General features: G+C 31.5%; 3 protein-coding genes across 3 annotated transcripts; 1 reads left to right on the top strand and 2 right to left on the bottom strand.

The window, feature by feature from the left end:
* Positions 1 to 1,467: 1,467 nt before the first annotated feature.
* TIL (temperature-induced lipocalin) lies at positions 1,468 to 3,463 on the bottom strand. The gene is made up of 2 exons (XM_083075661.1): positions 2,828 to 3,463; positions 1,468 to 2,013 (listed from the first exon to the last, which is right to left on the bottom strand). Exons 1-2 carry the CDS (start codon positions 3,446 to 3,448, stop codon positions 1,831 to 1,833), a joined length of 804 nt encoding a protein of 267 aa, XP_082931787.1. The 5' UTR covers positions 3,449 to 3,463; the 3' UTR covers positions 1,468 to 1,830.
* Positions 3,464 to 5,751: 2,288 nt separating this feature from the next.
* Positions 5,752 to 6,952, top strand: LOC109794542 (large ribosomal subunit protein uL10c). The gene is made up of 2 exons (XM_020353988.3): positions 5,752 to 6,533; positions 6,647 to 6,952. Exon 1 carries the CDS (start codon positions 5,802 to 5,804, stop codon positions 6,513 to 6,515), a length of 714 nt encoding a protein of 237 aa, XP_020209577.2. The 5' UTR covers positions 5,752 to 5,801; the 3' UTR covers positions 6,516 to 6,533; positions 6,647 to 6,952.
* A 2,290-nt stretch (positions 6,953 to 9,242) lies between these two features.
* RR18 (response regulator 18) lies at positions 9,243 to 13,407 on the bottom strand. The gene is made up of 6 exons (XM_083075660.1): positions 12,747 to 13,407; positions 12,230 to 12,382; positions 11,674 to 12,069; positions 11,464 to 11,540; positions 9,742 to 10,875; positions 9,243 to 9,491 (listed from the first exon to the last, which is right to left on the bottom strand). The coding sequence occupies exons 1-6, from the start codon at positions 12,853 to 12,855 to the stop codon at positions 9,420 to 9,422; spliced, it is 1,941 nt and encodes a 646-aa protein (XP_082931786.1). The 5' UTR covers positions 12,856 to 13,407; the 3' UTR covers positions 9,243 to 9,419.
* Positions 13,408 to 20,583: the final 7,176 nt, after the last annotated feature.

Here is a 20,583-nt window from a genome sequence, read left to right as displayed (position 1 = left end):
ACAATATAAACTCCTATATTACCAAATATATGAGAAAGGTGGTCATCCATGTAAAGCCCAAGTAAAGAGAACCTAGGCCCACCAAACCCATTAGGCTCACTAAGCTCAGAAGTAGTCAAAAGCTCAAAGGCCCATGAAGCCCAAAACTAGGCCTAATAAGCTTAAAATCCAAAAAGTATTATATTGAGACCCATAGTACAAGACCAAACAATATAAACTCCTATACTACAAAAAATATGAGAAAGGTGGTCATCCATGTAAAGCCTAAGTAAAGAGAACCCTAGACCTACCAAATCCATTGAGCTCACTAAGCTCAGAAGCAGTCAAAAGCCCAAAGGCCCATGAAATCCAAAACTAGGCCCAATAAGCTTAAAACCCAAAAATTCTTATACTAAGACCCATAATACAAGACCAAACAATATAAATTCCTATATTACTAAATATATGAGAAAGGTAGTCATCCATGTAAAGTCCAAGTAAAGAGAACCCTAGGCCCACCAAATCCATTTAGCTCACTAAGCTGTAAAGCAGTCAAAAGCCCAAAGGCCCATAAAGCCCAAAACTAGGCCCAATAATATTTGTTAACAATTTTTTTAAGAGGAAAATGTCGAGATGTAAAACTAAAACTAACAAATTTTTGCAATGATTTAAATGAGAGAATATTATATTTATAGTAGAAAATTTTGTTTGATGTTATTCTAATTAGAATTAGAATTTTACGCATATAATTAATGTAAACCTCTAATTCTAATAGAAAAATATTATCAATTGAAATACTATACTTAAATTTTAAATGTAATTTAGTAGAATGAAAAAAAATATTATTTTGCTTAAAAAAAGTTTGTATGACAAATATGTAGTTAGAACGGGCCGTTCTGAATTCAAAACGGCCCGTTCTAGTTTATCTGATCATTTGTTATTTTTGAAACTGAAACGAGTCATTCTGGTTTATTCGTTATGTGTTATTTTTTCATATGAAACGGCCAGTTCCAAATGTAGAACGGCTCGTTCTGGTTCAACTTATCATATCTTATTTTTGAATTTGGAACGGGTCGTTCTGGTCCATTTGTATGTGTTATTTTTTTTCATCTGGAACGAACCGTTCTGATTTTAAAACAACCTGTTTTGAAGGTGAACACTGACATGTGACAGTTCGTAGATAAATTTGAACAGATGTTTTTTTGGGTAATTTTTTTTTAAATTAATTTAATAAAAAATTCAAAAATTTAGATAGTCTGTGATAGGGTGTATGATAACCAGTAGGATTAGATGCATCTAATGATAAATATTCATGGTGCACTCATACACCACTTGTACGAGTGGTCCATCAGAGAATTTCACCTTGTAAAAATTAGGCAAGAGAGCTCACTAGAGTGAAAGTAGCCCCAAGACCAAAGTTTTAAAACTTGGACTAGTAATTGACCTGTCCAAAGTATTGGGTTAACAAATCATGATGAACTAGTAGTATTGAACTACACAAACCCTCCTGTATAATAAAATACTAAAATATAAGAAAATCAATCCAGATATTGGGTTATCGGTAGTAGTTGACAATAAGAACTAACCTATATAGTAAAATACTAAAATATATGAAATTTATATGACAAGCCAACATATATAGTAAAATATAGCTTAGCCAGAAAATTCAACAAAGTAAAAGTAAAAGTGAAAGCAAAATGGAAACCTCCGCAAAGTATTCAAACATGGGATTCTCACCGAACAGTATCAGAGCATCAAACACCATACGATGCCGACATATGTAAAATACAGAGATCCAAAACGAATTGCTCCGATTCACGACTTTTAATGATAACGATGTGAAACACTCCTTCACCTTCCCAGAAGGGACTTGATCCACCATACGCCTTTGGTGTCCTCAGGACCTTCTTCCTCAGGTGGAGGATTAGTCTGTGGAGTCTTGTGGAGTTTGCTCACATCATACCCCTCATTCCTCGCTCTCTCAACAAGCTCGTTGTAGATTTCATCATCCAAATGGTTCTTTCTCGACAATATCTAGCCACCAAAATCATCCCAAATTACCCAATCATAAACATGACATTCACAAACAAAACAAATGTAACAGCATGCACCAATTTCTATCTAACCAGCTGACACATCACCAATTTCGCATTTTCAAACTTCACCATTAATCTATATATCCTTTTTGTCATTTTGTGTGTGTTAGTGAGTGAGAGCCCAAGAGTTTAAGACTAAAGGCTAAAGAACTAACATCTCCCATCAGATGCTCTTCTATACACATTAGTCTGGCGATCAAACCCTTAACTACGTACTTAGAAGCCAACAATTAAGGATTAATACTTTAAAATACAGAGATTCATTTATAGAACTAATTTACCCTTCTATACACATTAGTCTGGTGATCAAACTCTTTAACTACATACTTAAGAGACATTTCTCGACATATGTTTTTCATACACACATAACTGCATAATTAAGAACACAACTATGTGGCATCGACACGTTGATTTTTTCTGGTAAATCAAAGTATTTCATACACAAAGAATTGAAGATCAAACCCCTGGCTAAATAATTAAGGAACCCAATTATCTGCCAATGACATGTTGATTTTTTTTTTTTTAAACCAAAGTATCTTTTAAATTAAAGACTAATGTCCCCTCTGTTGGTAGTGAGATCCATTTAAAAATTCACATCTCTCAACATACATACTTACTAGAGAGTAGAGATAAAATGAAACTTGTGATGACATAGAGAAGGTTATGAACCAAGCATGACCTTGTATACGTATATTGTATTGAAAGAAAAATGAAAAATGAAAAATGAAGTAAAAGGGGGATAGGTTTATTACCCAAAGACAATTCCTGCTAGGTTGGCCAACGAGGGCTATCTGATAATCAGGATCAATGTACAAAACCCAGTAATCCCCAGTAACAGGGATAACGGGTAAGAAGGGAGGAACCCAAAATTTGACCTTGAGTTTGGCCTCATCGCTATTGGGATCAGCCTTATAGGCATAGCCCTCAATGAAGCTTCTTTTGCCAGCGCTCCAAGTCTCATTGAGAACGTTGACGGTGCCGTCATCTTTGAGAGTGTAGGTGGCTCTGGTGTTGACGCCGTCACTGGGCTGAAACCTCGACGGAAAACACGCAATCTCGTACCAGCGACCCATGTACCTCGCCAAGTCCAAGCCTTTCACCACCTCCATTGCTTTGTTGGCCATGCTGAATGCGTTACGCTTAATAACGTGAGGGGACGGTGGCGCAACGGAACAAAACACGCAAACCCTTGTGAGTGTTTGTTTGAGTTGTGAGTTGTGCGGTTTAAGGGTTGAAGACTTTAACCTTAGGTTGCCTTTAACATTCCACTCCGATTCTCTCAGTCTCAGCGTGATCCACTTCGTCACGTTCTTGCCGTGGACGAGCTTTGGCCTTACACGTGTCCACTCCATTTCATTCATTCCTTCATTCATGCTACTCGTACAATCTTCCTTCTAATTAACTAGTAGTAAAAAAGGCACTCCTGCATTCTATTAAAAATAATAATAAAAAAATAAAATAAAATTATTTATAAAAAAGTAATTATTAAAAAATAAATAAAATAATTCATATAAAAATAGAAATTAAAAATAATTAGTAAAAATTATATCTTTTTTATATATTAATATAGATTATTTTATAAAACCTATTATATTAAAATCTAGATTTACTGTAAATAATTTGTTATAGTATAAAATTATTTTTACTAATTAATAATTTATTTTAAAATATTAATATTTAATTTATAAATAATTATAATAAATAAAAATAGAATTAATTAGTTAGGTCGATCATATATTTTTTTGCTGATTTGGAACAACTAGAGTGGTTGGTAAATTAGACTCGGGTTTCTTTTCATTTTTTTTGCTTGCGTTAAAGTTCGGAAAATCTGGAATCTAATGTTTAGCCAATTGCAGGTATATTGTACTCCATGACTTAATATGTTTAGACTAATCAACTAAATTTTTTATACTTTAAACTTTTATAGTTAAAATTTTTAAAATTTATTTTAATTTTAAAATATTTGATGTTTATACTTTTATGTAATATATTTTTATATATTATTTTACCATAATTTCTTGGCATAAGAAAAGAAGGAAAAAATTATTAAAAATCTATTATTAATTGATAAATTTATAAATTTTTTCAATATTATTATTAAATTTATATGCTTATCCATTTAATTGTAAGTTTCATAGGATGAATACAAATTAAGAATAATTTTTTTTTTCTATTTTAACCCATCAAAAATGCAATATTCACATTTAAGACCTTGATAGATTAGACTAATCTATATATCTATCCTCAATAAAATTATTTTTGTTGAATTTTTTTTAGTAACCTTATCGAATAAGTCATAACATTTTCATTCAATATAATTATTTTTAATTAGGTTAAATTACATTTTGATCCACTAATAATCTTTAATATACAATTTTGGTCTTCAAAAATTTAATTCCACAATTTTAACCGCTTAATTTTGTAAAATTCATACTTTTAACCAATAGTTAAATGCTTATTTGTTTATCACTAGAATTATAATGTTGACTGTAATTTAACATTAAATAAATGATGTTTTAAATTGATGTCACATCATAATTGATATTACAATTTTATTATAAACGAACATTTAAGTTGAACAAACATTGTTAATTTTTTTTAAAATTATAAGACTAAAATGGTGGAGTAAAAAATTGAGAAATCAAAATCACAAAATGAATATTATACAAACAACAGAGTAAGAGAAATGGAGTTGATGAACACAAAAAAAAAAAAAAAAAGGTGCAATGAAAATAATCAAATAGAAATAGATAATGATAAAAAAAAAATGTGGTTCAATAAGCATTTTTTTAAAAGTAAAATTAAAAAGTAATGGAATAAAATACTTTAAAGTGGCTTCTCATGACATAAGCATGTATGATGACCAATATATATTTATGTGATACTTAATATTTCAACGTCAACACCATTATCAATATCGATTAATAATTATCCATTTAAAGACTAACTTAAATGGTGAAAACGTTTTCTTAGAGACCTTTTCTTTTTAATTTATATGTTTTAGAGTCTAATTTGTGTCTCACATTTTCAAGGATCAATTTAGGATTTAACCACTTATAGTTAACTTGGAGTACTTCAACATCTTCGTCCTACTTGCACCGATGCTTCCAAGTCTTTTAAACAAGTATCTAATTGCTGGGTACTCAAAAGGGTGAGGACTTGTGTCTATAACTTATGAGTATTCATTTAAGTTATTTATTTAGTATTTGAATATACATGCGATTGTGAGTTTATTTTATATTTTTTTTTGTCATCCTACCTATAGCGTACGTTTTGCCTTTGTTTACACTATTTTTGGGAAGAGGAAAATTGATGAGAAGGGAATTGAAGAGTGAAGAAGTGAGGAAAAGTTAAAATATTGAATATGTCTGGAAAGAGAAAAAAGTAGAGAATTATGTTCAAATGAGTGTAGGTTCTATGCGAGAAAACTTTCCCTTTAAAATGAGAAAAAAAAAGTGGAGAATTTTACTTTTTAATAAAACATAAAGGGAATGGGTATAATTTATTTATAAAAATTAAACCCTCAATAATAATAATAATAAAAATTAAACCCTTTAAAAAAAGGCAAGTGTCGAATCATGATTGGTGAAGAAAGTCGGGTACGGGTCGGGTGGGCGATAGTTGAAAGTCGGGTAACAGCAGGCAGTGATGGAAGTGATAAGATAAGCCAATGAAGGGAACCTCACTCTACACTCATTTCCCAATTCCCAATTCCCAATTCTCACCATGGAGGCAGCAATCACCTTCTCCCTTCCCTCCCCCAAGGCCCAAGCCCAAGCCCAAGCCCAAGCCCAAGCCCGCCACCTCCTCTCCCGGCCCACGAACCCATTCCTGCTTCCCTCCGGCGGGCCGGCCCAGCGCCCCCCCGCGCGGGTCCCCTCCATCCGCGCGGCGATCCCCCGCACGAAGAAGGAGGAGACGGTGGAGACGGTGCGGCAGCAGCTGGAGAACTGCTACCTCCTGGCGGGCATTAACTACAAGGGGTTCACCGTGAAGCAGTTCCAGGACCTCCGGAAGACGCTCCCGGAGAGCACGAAGCTGATCGTGGCGAAGAACACGCTGGTGTACAAGGCTCTCGAGGGCACTCCCTGGGACGCCCTCAAGCCCTGCATGAAGGGCATGAATGTCTGGCTCTTCGTCCACTCCGAGGAGATTCCGGCCGCCATTAAGCCCTACCGCGACTTCCAGAAGGAGAAGAAGCTCGAGGACAACGACTTCACCGGCGCTGTTTTCGAGGGCAAGTTCTACGGTCCCCACGACTTTAAGAAGCTCGAGACGCTGCCCACGCGCGCCCAGATTTATGCCACTCTCTTGGGGGCTCTCAAGAGCCCTGCTTCCGCTCTCGTTTCCACTCTTCAGGCTCCTTCTAGAGACCTTCTCATGCTTCTCAATGCACATATCAAGAATCTTGAGGAACAACAGGCTGCTGCTTCTCAATAGAACTCTTTCTTGAGACTTGTAAGTCTTTGTTTTTTACCCTTTTCATTGCATTGCACTTGTTTTCTTCGCTTCTTCCCTTATTTATTTACATGGATGTGTACATTATGTCTTGTCTTGTGTTGTTTGTCAAGGAAATGGAAATGGAAATTGAGGGAAGACAAAATGTAGAATAGGGATGCTCCCTTTCAATCATGCAATTTCACCGCTTATTGGTTGTTAAGTGCACAGACTATGAGTGTTGTGGTTGAGGAAGGCGACTTGTTGTGGAGGAACCTATTTGGTTTGTTAGGAGCCAACCATTCTGGACATTGCCTAGTCTGTTTAGATAACACTCAATAATCAATTGGACAAAACTTATATTCGCTACCATATGTGTTGCTCTACGATTAGAATTGGAGTTTCACTTTTATAATATAAGATCAAATGATTCCATTAAATGTCCTCGCATATTATTGAGATAAACTTTCAATTCTGAGTGAAAAATAATTGTATCTGAGTTTTTTCCTAATTGATTTTGTCCCCTCAAAATCATGGGGATACCATGAAAAAAGTAGAAGCAACTATTTGTTGCTTTACTTTCACCATGGAAAATAATTAATTATTTCTCACCATGAAACTATTTGAGTTGTTCTCGTTTGATGAGTTTATCTCAATTGTAGCCACAAATAGAGAGAGGTTAGACATTGGGAATTGATTATGGGGAAAATTTGTGAAAACTTGAGTAAGCATATATGGGGAATTGAATTCATTTTTCTACCTTCCTCCGCTTTCTAAAGGGTCCAGACTGTCTTTAAGTGTTTATGGTTCATACATGCTAGTCTAAGCAAATTACACGGATCAAGAACACCTCAACCCCTTTATCTTGACTCAGTCATATTCATTATGTTGAATCAGGACTATATTATAGCAGTCCACATAGAACAAAAGTTGTTAATGAAATGAAATCTCTGTAATTACCTCCTCCTTGCTCACTAGAACATTTGGAGGTTCACTGCGGCAAGATTTAACCAATAACGCTAAATTGACAGTCATGTCAACCGTATCTCTGTGATAACAATAAAATCCATGTGTAACATAAAATATTAATGAAAAATGAAAAACCAGGTGAAACACACCAACACAGAAACTCACTTCCTTGTTCTTACCGCTAACTATATGTTGGGTACGATTCCACGTCATATAATATGTTAATAAACATCAATATCATCCAAATTTTGTGAAAATGAAAGAGAATTGGTGTGAAGCACTCCAATTGTTCTGATTAAGGAGTATGTACAGCCAATTCCATATATTAAAAATTAGGGGAATGCTGTATAAACCACAATTTATGGCGTTTTTTGACATTGTATCAAAACTTTTCTGACCAAATTTACTTGTTATACATGACTATATAATTGCTAGTAAGGAATTTTTGTTCCTTCTTGTGTAAGGCCTCATTTTAGAAGGGAGATTTTTTTTTCTTTGGGGGAGGGGAGTGTTGTCCAGGTCTGTAAAGCACTAAAGCAAGATACAAGACATTGGAATTTCCTTTCTGACATATTACCGATGATAATCCCGTATGAACTTATATTTTGTTGTGAATGTTTTGTAATGCCATTCTTTTGTACTAAAATTATCCCTCGAGGCTCATTTCTGCAGCTGAATTATCCTCCATTAAGAAAATGAAAGAGGCACGGGATAAGTTTGTGAAACACGTCTCTCTCTCCTTATTAAGGATGGTGCAGACAACTGCAGAGAATCTAACTCCAATTTGGTTGCGATGTTAATGTGGTGTTACCAACTTACCTGTCACCCTTCTCTATCAAGGCACTTGTAGTTAACATGTTAAGATATAAAAAATCAAGATGTTTACAGGCTGAAAGCCATTATGAAAAAAAAATCAAATACTTGAAATGGCTTGCTGCATTTATCATATAAACCTTAAGGGGGAGAAGGAAGAAAGTAATCGCTAGTAAACAAACTTTAAACGGAGAAATATATCATGTAATGTATGTGAATGTGAATTACATTCTAAAGAAATCGTGATGGTACACGTTATTTCATCATGCAGAAGTAGTTGTACACAATTAACATTATTCAAAACAAAAGATTACCAGAGTTTGATGAGTTTCGTGTTTCCCTTGAATCATTATTGGATAACTATGCGATAAAATCACAGATATCTTCTGCTTGAAGTTATGTTTACCAACTTCGGCAAATTTAATAATGGTTGCACAGCAGAGCCACTCACTTGGGTTATTGTCCTGAATCTCCTGATTGTACCATTGTGGAATGATCAATGTTAAAGCGAGAGTTTCCATTTTCAGTCCTAACAACTACTGAATTAAGATAACTGCATAACAATGTGGCGATGCATATCGAGATGAGTCCTTCATGAATAATGGTCTCCTAGAAATGACCAAGTGATTTGTTCCTCATTGAGATCATAAACTTGCTCTGGATAACATAATTTTTGTTCCAATTTAATTCTAACTTGTGTTATTAAAAATTCATCCAAAGATGTGGAATTAGTAAAAATGAGAAGTGCCACATTTCAACCTCGCGACATTTTTATTGTAGAAAACAAGCGTAAAGTGAGTTCCGTTCTAACTCTTTCACGTACTCTGATTATCGTAAGTGAATCCAATACTGAAATGTTAACTCATTGTTTATAACAAAATAAGAAGGGAGAGAATGGAAGTTAGATAAAAGTAATTGTTGTGAGAGGTTAAACCTGTAGTCAAGTAGTTTGTAGAATCATCTGCTGGTTATTAATAGTAATAAATAAAAGGATCAACAAGAGAGAGGAGAATTGTTGTTACTACTGTACGAGTAGCACCTACTATATGCAATAGTAAAACAGGAAATACATCTGTGTAAAATTACATGATGAAACAACTAAGATTCTTGGCGAATTAGAAGGAATCAAATGCATGATCTAACGTGATAAGCATCAAATTCCATTTTTCCATCCATCAACATAATCGCATTTCGCTCCTGCATCATAAACATCCATTAGACAAAAACTGAAACTGAACTTTGGAAACATCACAAGTATAGCCCTTCACTCTCGCTACGCAAAGAAATACACATAATCTGTTTAGCACGCCTGGTTTTACAATATTATTGCTTAAAGGAAGATTCTGGCGAGAAAATTAGCTTTGCATTTTTAAGTCAAATAAAAGCAAACGTCAATGCATCCATAAACATCTAAAAGCATAGCATGTAAAACAATTTGATCGTGTACCTGTTTAACTATTTCACTCATTATGTCATCCAAGGATCCAAAACTATTTTGCACAAGTCCTTCTTGAGATGACTTTATTGAAGAGAATTTCTCAACTTCACGAGTCATTGATGGATTAACCCCTTTCATTTGGCCAACCAAAGATTCATCAACTCTCTTGCTGCAAACTGTATCATTCTGATCTAAATTATGTCCCAAAGAACTAGTGTCTCCATTGGGAGAAACACTAGAATTTATGGGATTAAAGGTTTGAGTCATGTCTTTGTTGCAAGCATCCTTATCTGTTTCCCAGCTTTGGTGCTGAGTATAACATGAAGCTAGAAAGATATTCTCAAGTAAGCCTTCTTGGCATTGCAGCTTACCTCTAGTATCCTCCAAAGGAACATTAATAGCACAGGTGGAAGAAAAATCAACTGGGCTGTTCCCACTGCAAAAGGTGGACGAGGAAAAGTTATGATCATTATTGAAAACTTTATTGACTGCACAAGTATTGGCGGAAAAGTTAGATATCTGAGCTGCTCCGTTCCAACTTTTATTACACCGATTATAATCCAGCATATTAGATGAACCACATATGTCAGGGTCAAAAGATTGTGTTTTCACCGAAACATCTTTAAGAGAAGAGTGATTTCTGAATGCTCCTGAATTATGTGCTGGTGGGGTATTTCCTTGTGATAGTAAATGATTATTTGAGAAACCAGAGGAAACATTGAATGCCCCTGAATCATCGAGTGGACTCAACTTCCTAATACTAGTTGTACAATTATTCTGCTGAAATCGGCTAGCCTCAATTGATGTTGGAAGGCTATGCAATAAACTTGGGGTTTGATTTGCAGAAAACATGGACAACTGCCTGTTTGCAAGTGTTTTTATGGAGCTGCTACTAATGTTTTGAAAGTGAACACTCCCAACAAGTGCAGAAGAGTTAATTCCTCTGTTGTTCAAGTCTGAGTTCAGCCTACAAAACATTTCACCAGATGCATATGAAGGTAGTATGGTGCTTAGCATTCCTCCTGATCCAGACGAAGTGCGAAAGCCTTCCACTGAACCCATTTGTAGGTAAGGATCACTACTACCCAATGTACCAACCATGTTAGCATGATGAGTAGGCTTTTTGAGACCGAGTCTGTATTTCTACAAATACAAAATGACAAAAACTTGTGTAATTATCATAAAACAGTATCTAGAACAGAGTTGTTAGTTCATGATGTATAAATTATCGACATTATTTTTTTAACAATAGGGATTAAAAGTTCTCACACCAATATTTGAGTCTATTTTGATATAAGTTTAGAAGAGTTTTCATAATTGAAAGTTTCTTTATCAAAAATAAAAAGTTTTTTTTCTTTCAATAGAGAAACTAAAAAAAAAACATTTATAACTTATATTCAAACAAATTCATTGTCAAATTTAGAATGTAGCCTTGAGAGGGTGACTCAACTTATTGAGTCTCTTTGCTCCTACAAGTTAGGACTTGGATTGGATTCAGATTCCTTCATGTTTTATATCATTCCATGCAGATTTGCGTTGGAGATAGAGTAGATGATTTGTAATTCCATCGAAAATTTTCAAAGATGCTGATGGTTAACTTTGATTCTACACGGAGTCGTGTCTTATCTTAATCTAAACTTTTTATTTATCAAAAATAAGCTTAGAATGCAAACTACCCTCCTCAACCTTGGCTCTAGGCTAAAATTATGATAAATCGGACGAGTTTTATACCTGCAGATGGCTTGCTACGTTTTCCCTGGTAAGACCTTCAACATTCATCAAGTCAAGTATTTTCTTGGGAAAAGCCCCTGCAACAACAGTTGAAGAAACCTCGTGTTAGGAGCTACAAAGTCTATATTAAGGTTCCAAATAAACACTTAAGTTTCAAGTTCTCAGGTCAACAAAATTAGAAAAGTAAATACTTTTATCATGTAAACTCACTGTCAATTCCTAGTTGATTAATGGCAGCAACAAATTTGCTATGCAATTCGGCATCCCAAACTAAACGAGGCTTCTTCTGATTTGAGGGTTCCTCATTCTCTTGATCATCTTCTTCCTCTTCCTCAACATCACTTTGTTCCTTCCTTTTTTGACCCAGTTTTTTATTCTGATCAGCATCAATCTTCGAAGACATGGCTTGACTACCCTCCCCAGCCATATTGCAGGCTTTCTCTTCACTTGCAGTCCTATTCTTATCCTTGCTATCAATCTTTCTACGCACCACATGTTGCCATATGTTCCGTAACTCTTCAATTCGAACCGGTTTCATTAAATAGTCACAAGCGCCATGTATAACACCTTTCATCACCTGTTCTGTATCACCATATCCTGACAACACTAGATCACACAAAAATTGAAGAGTTTAAGTTGATAAACGAACCCGTACCATTATTATGAGACAACGCATGTTCCTGAGACTGAATTTGTCTCTAACTTTGAAAGGAACATACACAAATAAAACAAATGAAATTTGGAATTTGGAAAATTTTCTTCTTACTAATAACAGGTAGGTCCATTTCAAGTCCCACTAACTCAAGCAGCTTAAACCCATCCATGTCTGGCATATTTACATCACTAATAACAAGATCAAACTTGTTTCTGTTTTTCCTCAACATTTCCAGAGCCTTAATTGATTGAGTAGTTGTAGTAACTGCAACAAACAAACATAAATTAGATGTGAGATAAGATAGAACAAAGGAGTGTCAATTCTCAAAGGCATAATCAGATTAAGGCAGAATTCATATTTATAAAAGTAATGTAGCAACAAGAAACCCAATTTATTTTCTTAAAAAAGAAATTGTCAACCACAAAGGAGAATAAAGAAAAAACATGCCGGTCTAGCAAAGAAAGAAATTAAGAATAACACATGAAATTGTCAACCACACAGTATCCATGAATGTAAAACTTCACATGGGAAGAGAATAACATGAAAAAGAAAACATGCAACAATTGATGAAAGAAGCAAAACCAATGTAGAATCGAATTGAGTGAATTAAAATAGAAAGGTGGCGAACCATTATACTGGCATTTGCGAAGCAGGTTCTCCAACACTTTGAGACACGTTTGGTCGTCGTCAACGGCAAGTACACGCATACCCACCGGAAAACGGTCACCCTCCACCATCTTAAACCAGAACTAAATACCCAGATGAGAAATCAAGCATTGTTTGGAGAAAACACAAATCACAGAGCAAAAAGCTCCAAACTTGACAAAAGAAACCTTGTTTTCAGGTGCAACAGACAAACTATGCCGAGAGGAATTTAAAAAAAGAGAAACCCGAGAAAAGGCTGGAGAGTGAGAGTAACAAAACCAATAGAAATGGACAATGAACAATGACAGTGACTACCGAAAAATAGTGAAAGGATTGAACAAAAAATACAAAACACAGATCTTTATTCTTTAAGTAATTCAGTGAAAGTCTCTTTCTCTGTGTCTGCGGCCAATGGCAATGTTCTGTTCTCTGTCGTTAGCTTTTTCTTCCAACACAACACAATTTAGTCTTTGTCTTTAATTAATTGTTAATTGGTACCTGAATACAAATAATAATGCACTTACTTACCTTTTTAATATTCAACAAAATCAACTCCGAGATTGATTCATATGATACCCTCCTGTCGTGTGTTAAATATGTTAAGCAAACGACCTAATTTAGGTACGTAATTATATTCATTTAACCACATTCTTTTTCGTTTCATTCCTATCTTGGTATTTTCTTTTATTTGTTTTACATCATTTATTATATTTATCATTTTTTTTCTCTCTTTCTTCTTTTAACCTTCATTATTCATTAAGATTTAAGCCTCAATATTTCCCATACTAGAGTGTTTTTTTTAATAGAGTTATTAGGGTTAAATAATAAAAGTAAATTGGATGAATTTTATTTACATAGTAATCGTATGGTGAACAAACTTTTTTAATCTTTACTAAAAGTTGTATATTTCAATTATTTAATTGAATTATAAATAAATAGTGGAAAATCTTTAATTATTTACATCCTATTAAATTATCAAGATTTATAAATTTTAATAAATACTTGAATTCATAATTGTTATTTGGAAATTGTTGTGGAATATCTACGCAATCAACCATGTACCAGAAAGAAGGATAGTGTGTGGTATTCTTTAACCAAACAGGACTATCATTTTGGCCTGGTAGTTTATTTTTATTAAAATTATTTGTATTTTTAATAAAAAATAAGTTTTTTTTTTTTAATTTTTTAATGTGTTTGTGTAAATTATTTTTTAAGGGGAAAAGGCAATTTTCTGTTTTTCTTAAACAAATTTTATTTGCTTATTCAAAAATCATTTTAAAAAACATTTTCCTTAGAATTGCTTTTTAATTTTAAACAAATTCACGATGGGAAAGGAAATAAAAAAGCTTATGTTAAAAAATTAAGTAAAAAAATAAATAAATTAAAAAGCTTATGTTAATAACAACTTGCGGATTAAAATAAAAATTTTATGTTAAAAATTAAAAATAAAACTATTATGTACTGCACAATCGTGATTGTCTCTATTATTATCATTGTCATCATTGACAATGTAATCGTTGTCACCATTATATCTATCATTTTCGTCTGTGTTACTACCATTCTCATTGTCAATATCATCATTGATGTTACAATCGTCATTCCTTATGTAATGACTAATTAAAATTTTCATAATTTTCTAATGGTTCTATATTTATTTTGGCTTCCATCATGGATTGGTAGGTACAAGGTCCAATCCGAGCTCACATTTTCCATAATGTGAGTTCAACATTTTTTGTCACCATAAAATTTTATTTTAGTGGATACATCTACTCAATGAGATTCTTTAACATCAGAGGTGAGATTCATTTAGTGGGTCTTTATTAATCTTTAGTTTGGCAAGTAAAGTCTTGAGTCAATCTGACAATTGTTGAGTTTTAGCTAATCGCTAAATAGATAGTAATATTTGATTTAAGGATTCTCACACATGTTATTGACCCATTATCTAGTACTCATAAGAATGTCAATTCTTATATATCATTTTATTAATAAAAAAAATATTTATTTTGGCTTATTAAACCTACATTAGTTCTAAAATTTTACGAGCTTAACAAATTGCACCATTCTAAGACTAAACTAATTAAACTAAACAGTTAATATAATTATGTTAAATGTGAATTTTTCTACTAAGATAATCTTCCATTTTTAATTAAGTATATTTAAAGTAATTTATTAAAAAATTTGAAAATAATATGAAATATAATTTATTATTATTTATTTTTTATAACAATTTATTTATAGTTAAGTATCATGATATATTTATTTTTAATTTTTTTATTCTTTATACTGAAAAATATTTATTATTAATATATGAAAAATAATTTTATTCTGTTATGACAAACAAAAATTATTCTTATACCATTTTTTAAAAAAATAATATGAAAACATTTTTTTATACTCTATAATGAGAAATAATGTCCGATTAATAATTTATGCATGCTTGGAATTTTAATCACACCCACACCTCTCGAACTTGTTATGATAAATGTTTTTTTCAACTTAAAATGCGGCTTTGAGATTTATTGTGGTTTGATGGACTTTAATTGCATATAATTACAAACGTTTTTACACCAAATCATTTTCGTCCATTTCAAAAATAATTATGTTGATATTGATTGTATTAAACTGCATTCCCATATTTAGCTTTACAGATTGATACAGGCCAAATCACCCAAACAAACAAAAAACACTATTGATATAGGTTATAACCTCTTTTGTTTTTATCAGAAACCCGTGATTTTAGATATATTTGAGCTTGTTTATTAAATATAAATACTTTTATCCTTTTCGAAATTTTGAATTAATTTAAAAATTCATTTGAAAATTTATTTACTAACATATATTCTAAATGAGGTTGAGCTTTGCCGTCTTGGGTATATATTGCACAAAATGTTCGAAGAAAATGTTTTGTTGTTCATTGTAGTTTTTTCCGGGTAGAACAATATTGCATCTTATAAAGGATACATGAGATTTTAAAAAAAGAATAAAATAAAAAAAGACAAGAAACATGTCTTGAAATAGATTAAAAGATTTAAAAGTTAAAATAAGGGGGGTGTATTGGTTTAGGATTTCGTAGGATTTTAAAAGACTTTTTTTGAGTAAAAAAGTCCATTAGTATTCAATCAGGATTTTATGTCACTTAAAAACAATCCAGTGGTATTCAATCTGGATTTTCAGGATTTTTTAAAGAGTCCATTAAAATCCACTGGTATTCATTTGAGATTTTTTACAACTTAAAAACAATCAATTGGTATTCAAAAATTTAAGGATTTTAAAGGATTGTTGTGTGAGAGGGATTTTGAAAGACTTTCTAGTGTTATCTATAAATACCAGATTCATAAAACAATCCCATCCAAACCCATCGGATTTTGAAGGATTGTTTGAAATGATTTTTCAAGTGTTTTAAGAATTTTCAAGTGAGTTTTTCATCTTTTTTTTCTATGCTCCTGTCTTCTCCATTTTTTCTCTACTAATAATACTACACTATTGTTCATTACTCATATATAATACTATTCTCATACCATTCTCCTATTTTGTGAAACTCTAATATGTAAATGATAGTGTCATTGACTTGTTTTATTTTTCTGTTCGTTCTCTTTAATTGACTTACTTTATTTTATTCTATGTAGTTGAATTTGTTCCTTTATATAACACAAAAAAATACTTGAAATTTTAACTTTTAAGTGGTAATTTTTTTTATGACACACGTTAAGAAAAGAAAAAGGTGAAAGATGAAATTGATATCATAATCTCAACAATATATATATATATATATATATATATATATATATATATAAAAGATGAATTTGTTAGGGTTTTTGTGAGTAGAATGAGATAAAAATGGATCTTAGTAGGGGGAAGAACCCTCTTAGCATAAAAATTGCGAATTCTCTCTTTCCCTTGAATTTGTTACTCTTATCCCTCCTCCTTTTATGACTCAACAATTATTTTATTTTTTTTACTATGAATTTTTCTTTTTTATTTTTATATTATGAAATTAAGATTTTTTATATTTTAAAAAAAGAAAATTAACATAAGACATTGCAATATCTAATTTTTTAGGGTTTAGGATTTATGTCTTCATTAACTTATTTTTTAAAAAAGAAAATATTGTTAAAATATTTGTTAGAATAATTTATATTTATAAATATTGTTAAAAATTATCATATATATATATATATTCTCTATATCTAAATACTTCTGTTTATATAAAAAAAATTATATATCTAAATATTTTTTCAGTATCGAATATACTAATTTTTTTATATAAAAAATTATTTTATGTTTCTATATTTTCGTTTTTACATTTTTTTTATAATAACTGAGGTATTTGATCCATTTGGATAGCAAAAATATATTCGATCCTGTATGATGGTGTGCTTCTAAAAATAATAATATAATTTTATGATTTTGTCTATTATCCGTAATTATTTATATAACTATTTTTTAACATATATTGTTTTAGTAATTCAAATGGGAGATTCACAAGGAAATAATAAAGAAAAATGAAAAGAAAAAGAAAACTATGAAGCTTGGATTAAGGATGATTCCGATGAATTGTTACAATTGATAGTGGATGCTATAAAAAGAGGATAGAATATTATAGAGAATTATTATTATTATTTATCTAGACATTATTTTTTTATTTATTATTTTTATCTTTGACTCTTTTTAAATTTGAATGTATAATTTTTTTTAAATCTTATCAAATGTCAAAATTCCACAAAATCCCACAGAATCCATTAAAATCCTAATTTAAAAGTCTTGCAGAATCCATTAAAATCCTGATTTTAAGTCTTGTAGAATCTTGCAAAATCTTAAAAGTCATGAAAATCCTGCAAAGTCTTTTAAAATCCGCAGGATTTTTTTTAACTAAAAAAGTCCTTTAAAATCCTAATCCAATACACCCCCCTAAGTGTTGTGAATTAGTATGTATGGCTCATATTCATAATGGATAGGTAGATATTGAAATGAAACATATTGAACTTAGACCACTTATTTGCTGGGTTATAAACTAATTGGGTATATACTTGATGTAACCTTATTTTTAATAATAGTAGGAAGCAATTGTTCTACTCTTGATGATGTAAGCACATTGTCGAACCTCGTTAAATTATTGTTTGTGTGTTGAGTATTTTATTATCTTGTTTTAAAATTTGATTGTTATTGCTAACAATTGATATCAATTGAGTATTTTATTCACAACAGAAGGGGATTGACTATGATGAGATTTTTTCTCTAGTCGTGAGACATACTTATATCATGATAGTGTTAGCTTTGGTAACCAACCATGATATGCATTTGGAGCAAATAGATGTGAAGGCGTATTTTCTTCACAGTAATTTAAAGGAACATATTTACATGGAGCAACCAAAGGGGTTATGTGAAACTGGGCAAAGTTGGTTGGTTTGTAAATTGAAGTGATCTCTGTATGGTTTAAAATAGTCTCTAAGGCAATGATATAAGTGGCCTATATGCTTCAGATTAACTATAGGCATTGTGAGTATGACGGTTGTGTTTATGTGAAGAGCCTTGATGATGACTTTTATTTTTTTGCTACTTTTTGTTGATGACATGCTAATTACTATTAATCATTTGTGTCATGTTAATAAGTTAAAAATTATGTTGGGCAAGGAGTTTGACATAAAGGACTTAGGTCCTGCCAAGAAGATTCTTAGGATGGATATTCACAAGGAAAGGAGTTCCAAAAGACTATGGCTTTTACAACAAAGCTATGTTGAGAAGGTTTTTGATAAATTTAGCATGAACAATGTTAAGTTAGTGAGTAATCCATTAGTAAAACACTTCAAACTTTCTGTAAAATAGTACCCAAAGACAAATGTAGAAGTGGAGTACATGTCAAAGGTTCCCCATGCCAGTGCAGTTAGTTGCTTGATGTATGTTATGCTTTGTACTAGACCAGCTTTGGCATGTGTTATAAGTCGAGTTTGTAAGTTCATGCCCAAGCCAGGTAAGCAACATTGGGAAGTAGTGAAGTGAATCTTCAAGTACCTAAAAGGCACAATAAGTCATGGTATTACGTATGACAGTTAGCAAGGTAATCCTTCAGTTGTGGGGTTTGTTGATTCAAATTATACTTGTGGCTTGGATGATAGGAAATATATGACAAGGTATGTTTTTACTCTTGTAGAAGGACCTATTTGTTGGAAATCAATAGTTCATTCAATTATGGAAATGCCAACAACTGAAGCAAAATACATGTCAGATGCAAAGGCTAGTAAAAGAGTTGGACATTGAGCAAGGTGGAGTTTAGTTGCACAATGATAGTCAAAGTGCCATTTACTTGACAAAGAATCAAGTGTATCTAGGCATGGCAATGAGGTGTGTCGAGTATGTATTTCTTGATACCCATCCCCATCACCGTCCTTATACCCATCGAGTATGTAATTTTTGTCTCATCCTCGTCTCTGTCGAGTATCGGGTATACCCATACTTGTACCTGACAAAAATTAATTAATTTTTTTTTACAAAAAAAACATAATATTTTTAGCTTATCTTTCCATTATATTATAATTGTAATTGGGTTGTTTGTTTATCTTATATTTTAATCTAAAGACTTCTTAATAATTAAACAACCACAAATATTTCACATCATAATAAACAATCACACATAATTAAATATTAAATTTTTTTAAAACAATCAAATCAAAGACGGGTATTAAATCGGGAATAGGGACAAGAATAAGGACGGGGATGAGGATGGTAAGTATATACCCGTCCCCATCCCCGGTTTAATATTTCATATTTTATCCGTACCCGTATTAGGTCAAATAAGGTATTTCCTATCAATGTCAGGACAGATTCGAGTATTACCCATATGTACGAGTTTATTTGCCATCCTTAAGTGCTTCATGCTAGAACTAAGCATATTGATGTGAGGTTTCACAAGATTAGAAAGTTGATGACATCTAGTCAAATATTGCTTAAAATGATTCATACTTATGAGAATGCAACTAATATGTTAACCAAAAGACAGTAACCGTCCAAAACCCTAAAAAAGTTCAAACTTTGTTTGCACTTGTTAAACATTTTTCATTACTTAAGACAAACAGAAACCCGAACCTAAGAGGAATATGAGAGAGTTTTGCTACTATCTCTTCTACTTTAAAAAGTGTTTAGTAAACAATAAGTTTTTTTTTAAATCGCGATTCTTAATAATTATTAAAATTTATTTAGTCAATTATAATTTTTTTAAAAAATATTTATAAATATTATTGTAAAATTAAATATTTTATTGTATTAGATAAGCAAATTAAGATAATTTGATATTTTTATAACAATGAAACATTCATTTTAATTAAAAATGTTAGATTCCGAAATAATTTTCATTATAAGACTTTCATTTTAATTCTCACTTCTCTATGGAAATAATTTTATGAAAAATGTATACCTATATAAAAAAAACATTAAAAAATCACTTTTGTTTTATTGAAGTTTTAAATCTTAATACATTGTATAATATCGTTATGTTTTAGATAAATTGAATTTTAAAATTATTATAATCTGAATCGATATTAATTTGCAGTTAGTTTTAAATTTTGAAATTTAACACATTAAACATGTAAATATTACTTGTATTTATTTTAATATTTTTATGATTATTTTTCAATTTTAAAAGTTATATGTCTTTATTCTCATTTAAATTAATCAAATAATCATTATTAGTAATATAAATATTTGTTTATTTAATTTAATTTATTTTTACCTATAATTTTTATTTGAAATTAAAAGTATCTATACAATGTACGAAAAACTTATTATTATAATAAAAAAATTATTATAACAACAAACTAATAATATTA

The sequence above is a fragment of the Cajanus cajan genome, chromosome 5 (assembly GCF_000230855.2).
Source record: "Cajanus cajan strain Asha chromosome 5, NIPB_CcT2T_4, whole genome shotgun sequence".
In the NCBI taxonomy this organism is placed as follows: Eukaryota; Viridiplantae; Streptophyta; class Magnoliopsida; order Fabales; family Fabaceae; genus Cajanus; species Cajanus cajan.
The sequence above is the reverse complement of the archived record's forward strand: the minus strand, read 5'-3'. Positions and strand labels throughout refer to the sequence as shown.